The sequence below is a fragment of the Fukomys damarensis genome, unplaced genomic scaffold (genome assembly GCF_012274545.1).
Source record: "Fukomys damarensis isolate Sample0158 unplaced genomic scaffold, DMR_v1.0_HiC HiC_scaffold_2, whole genome shotgun sequence".
NCBI lineage: Eukaryota > Metazoa > Chordata > Mammalia > Rodentia > Bathyergidae > Fukomys > Fukomys damarensis.
The window spans coordinates 45,397,261-45,401,246 of NW_022900914.1; the positions used below are offsets into that span (position 1 = coordinate 45,397,261).

At 38.4% G+C, this 3,986-nt stretch overlaps 1 protein-coding gene across 14 annotated transcripts in view; it reads right to left on the bottom strand.

Moving 5' to 3' along the window:
• The window catches only part of Aak1 (AP2 associated kinase 1), a 154,931-nt gene that overhangs the window by 48,981 nt on the left and 101,964 nt on the right, over positions 1–3,986 (bottom strand). For all 14 annotated transcript variants that reach the window (XM_010609674.2, XM_010609675.2, XM_010609672.2 and 11 more), the window contains exons 7-8: positions 3,375–3,507; positions 202–305 (exon numbers count right to left, since the gene is read on the bottom strand). In XM_010609674.2, the coding sequence (XP_010607976.1) occupies positions 202–305; positions 3,375–3,507 (237 nt within the window). The remainder of the gene's footprint in view (positions 1–201; positions 306–3,374; positions 3,508–3,986) is intronic.

Below are 3,986 nucleotides of genomic sequence, written 5' to 3' on the forward strand. Positions count from 1 at the left end.
TGGTACAGGGGATCGAACTCGGGTCCTTGCGCTTGCGAGGCAGGCCACCGAACCGCTGAGCTAAATCCCCGGCCCCTTGAATGCTCCTTAGTAGATAAACCAAGGGACATCTACATTCATTTAAGCAGCTGATCAATACCCCTAGGAGTCAAAATGACAGCTTCATAATGTTTACTTCCCCTTAAAACATCATACACATACCTGTACATTTGGAATTGGACATTCTTTCTTGAGTAGTTTAAATGAGAAATAGGAGACCTGGTAAATATCCGGCCTTTTGTCGGGATCTGGTTCCAACATATACCCTAAGACAAACACACATAAACTTATTTAGTCATTTCCTAACAGTTATTACATTAGCTAGGAAGCATAACTTTTCTACTACCAAACTTTGGTTGCTTTTAAATTTTCATTTCTCATAAAAGTCAGAAAGCACCATTAGCACTTTTCCTAGAAAGGAAAGTTCTAAATTTCTTATAATAGTTAATATGCAAATCAAAATAAACTACTCAATTGTAAAAATGCTACTTAAAGTTCATATTCTGGGCCTTGCACAACAAGGCCTTAAGCCATCAATATGAAAGCTACACCCCGCTTCATGTTTGGACAACTAGGATGGTCTTGCTTATGGCTTCCCTGGTTCACATTATCTCGCTAAACAAATGATTACTTCTGCTGATTATAACCAAGACCCAAACTACATGAATTGACTTACTAATCTTTTGTTGGAGATAACAGCTGGTTTCTAGTTTAAGAGAAATTATAAAATAACATACACAGATCTAATTTAACAATGATCAATAGGCCCTTTAAGCTTCTGCCTTTTAAGGCCCCAGGGGTCAAACCCAGGGCCTTACACATTCTAGGTAAGTGCTCTACCACTGAGCTACACCCTCAGTCCAGCTTCTGGCCCCTCTGAAGCTAGAAAATCCCTCAGGAAAAGTCTTCGAAAGGACACAGACACATGTGTAAATGTACAAAAAGTACAAAGCAGTTTACTGCTTAAATGATAAATGATTTGGACACAAAGTTTGGAAAAGATCTTGGAAGGCTTGGCAGGAGAGGCAGGACAGAATTTTAGGGAAAAAGCAAAGAAAAAGACAGTCCAGGTGAGAGAACAGTGTGAACAAAGGTGACTTTGGAGAAAGGCAAGAGAATTAATGCTGTGCTACATGGAAAGAAAGGAGCTGGGACAAGGTAAAGAGATGGCTGGATGGTGGGACTGAACCAGGCTCTGAAGGGTCTTAAATGCAATGCTAAGAACCTTGGCCCCATTGTGCGGAACCACGAGCTGGCCACTCAAGTCTACTGAACAGTATGTGAGAAGGTGATGTTTTATAAGAATAATTTTGTGAGGGCCGGGGATGGAGCACAAGAATCTAGATTCAATTCCAGTACTGACGAGGGTATTGGGTACGGGCAGGAGCTGACAGTCTGTGCATACTGTATATACTATGGAGACAGTGATAAGAATCAAGACAGCCAATGAAAATAGAAACTACAAAGATATAATTAATACAGCTTAAGAAATGACTGGTTTTCCCCTTTCTTCCTAGGCAGGTTCAAAGAAAGTCTTAAATTTCATCCATCCAGTCTTGAATGGCAACACCACTGAGAGAAACTGAAAAGAGGAGAGAGAAATCTTATACTGAAGGGGACAGACAATGGCAACAGAATTTTAGACATCTGAGTTTCAGGTAATAACAAGTTTTCAAATTGTGTGTAAGCTGAAACAGAGTTTTTGAAAGCTATAAAGTGTTTAAGATATTCATAAAGAGTCATTTTTACCAATATGAATTTACTGTACAAATGTTCAGAAAAAAATTACTAAAAATGATACCAGCAATACCAAATTTGGCTATTATTTGTATTTCCTTTCAATATACCTACATATCTGTAATTCTAGTATACGTACAATTCTTTACTCTGTAAACAATCCAACAATCATGAAATGCCATATTTGGTTCCTTTAAACTCTCCCAACCCCCACCATGTTAATGAATAGAAGAGGCTAATAAATCTGGCAAATGTAATGGGTAGTCACTTAAAAGCTACAGCTATAGCAGATGTGGCTCAAGCCTATACTCCCAGTACTCAAGAAATTGAGGCAGGAGGGTCACAAAGTTTGAGGCCAGTCCAGGCTACATAATAGTGAGTTCAAGGCCAGCCTGAACTACATAGTGGGATTCAATCTTAAAAAACAAACAAACAAGGCAAGAACAAAAAAAAAAGTTGCAACTATGTAAACCTGAAGAAGCTATCTGTACTTTCTCAGCTTCAGTTTCCTCATGTGCTGGGGGATAATTATACTGAAAATATATAATGTTTGGGACTTGTGGTGTTCAGTGGTAATTTGCCTAGCGTGCACAATACCCTGGGTTCAATTCCCAGCACTGCCCAAAACAAAACAAAACAAAACAACAGCCTACAGAGTTATTTTGGTTTGTTTGCTTGTTTCTTGAGACAAAGTCTTGCTATGTAATCTAGGCTGGCCTTGAACTCAGTATGTAGCCCTTGCTGGTCTTGAACTCTCAATCCTTCTGTTTCAGTGTCCCAAGTAATGCAATCACAGGCATACAACACCATACCTGGCTACACAAACCGCTCAATATACATTAGATGTTCCACCTCAAATCTGGTGTTTCTATTTTTCTCAACGTATCCTACCCAGGACCCAAACTAGGTTGCTCAGGATTTAGGATCCAAATGGTTAAAACTTAAGATGCTAAATGTCTTGATAAAAGTGAAAGATGATTTTTTTAAAAAATCCCTTTCTTTAGCATTTCAGTACAGGGTCTTGTGCAAAGATTACTTGTTCTACCATCTGGTTAATGGATGCTATTACATATGCTTGTTATGATGATACAAAAAAACTGGAGAACCTTAAGCACTGAGTTTAGATGCTTGTTATACCAATCCAGTGATTAACCTAAATGGGAAGAAAAACCTGGTTCCACAGTTATACAGTCTTAATTATGTATTCATTCCAGCCAATGCACTGTAATCATTTTCATTTGAGTTGCTTCCAGTTTTGCAAGAATGAATTTCTTATCAGTTGATATGAGTCAGCTGGACACCTTTGGTGCCAGAGCTTTCATACAGATTGCAATAGAACACAGCATTACTGCTGAAAGCACAACTAGGATTTCTGCTTGTACCCCGGCTCAGGTATGAAACAGTTTAGATTTCTAGCAAAAAGTTGCACTACTAAGTAGACACTGTTGAATTATCTCTGTATTCCCTCCCAACTATTATCACGGATTGCTTTATCACTGGATCCAATCTACTGTGCATGAAATCTAATCCCTTTATCCTCCAATTCATTTCCAGTCATTAAAGATAAAAATATGAAACTAAAAACTTGAAATACTTACTAATAAGGCAGTGCATGTCTTGAGAATATCGAGAGTTATCAGGAATTGTGAAGTTGCCATCACAAATTGCCACCTGACTCTCTCCGAATGGCAACGTGAAGTAACATAATTTATACAACAAACATCCAAGAGCCTAAAGAAAAACAAAGAAAGCAGATTGTTACTCATGGTCTACTTACCATAACTCCAAGAGAATCTAATAAGAGATATTGGCACCATCAACTTTTATTTATTTAGGTACCGGGGATCAAATTCGGGTCCTCGCACTTGCAAGGCAGGTGGCAGAACCACTGAGCTAAATCCCCAGCCCTGCCATCAACTTTTGTAAGCAGATATAAATACCATATATAATTTATCTATTAAAAATTTGAATTTAGAACCCAGTAAGACTATTTAGCAGCTCAGTTATTTCTACCATTATTATCAACTTTTGCTCCAGTAAAGAACAAGTGCTTTGCCAGGTGTGGTGGCACATGCTATAATCCCACCTCCTGAGGTAGGAGGATTGCCCCAAGTTTGAGGCCAGCCTGGGCTACAGAGCGAGTTTAAAGCTAGCCTAAATTACACAGTGAGACCCTGTCAAAAAAAAAAAAAAAAAAAAAAAAAAAAAAA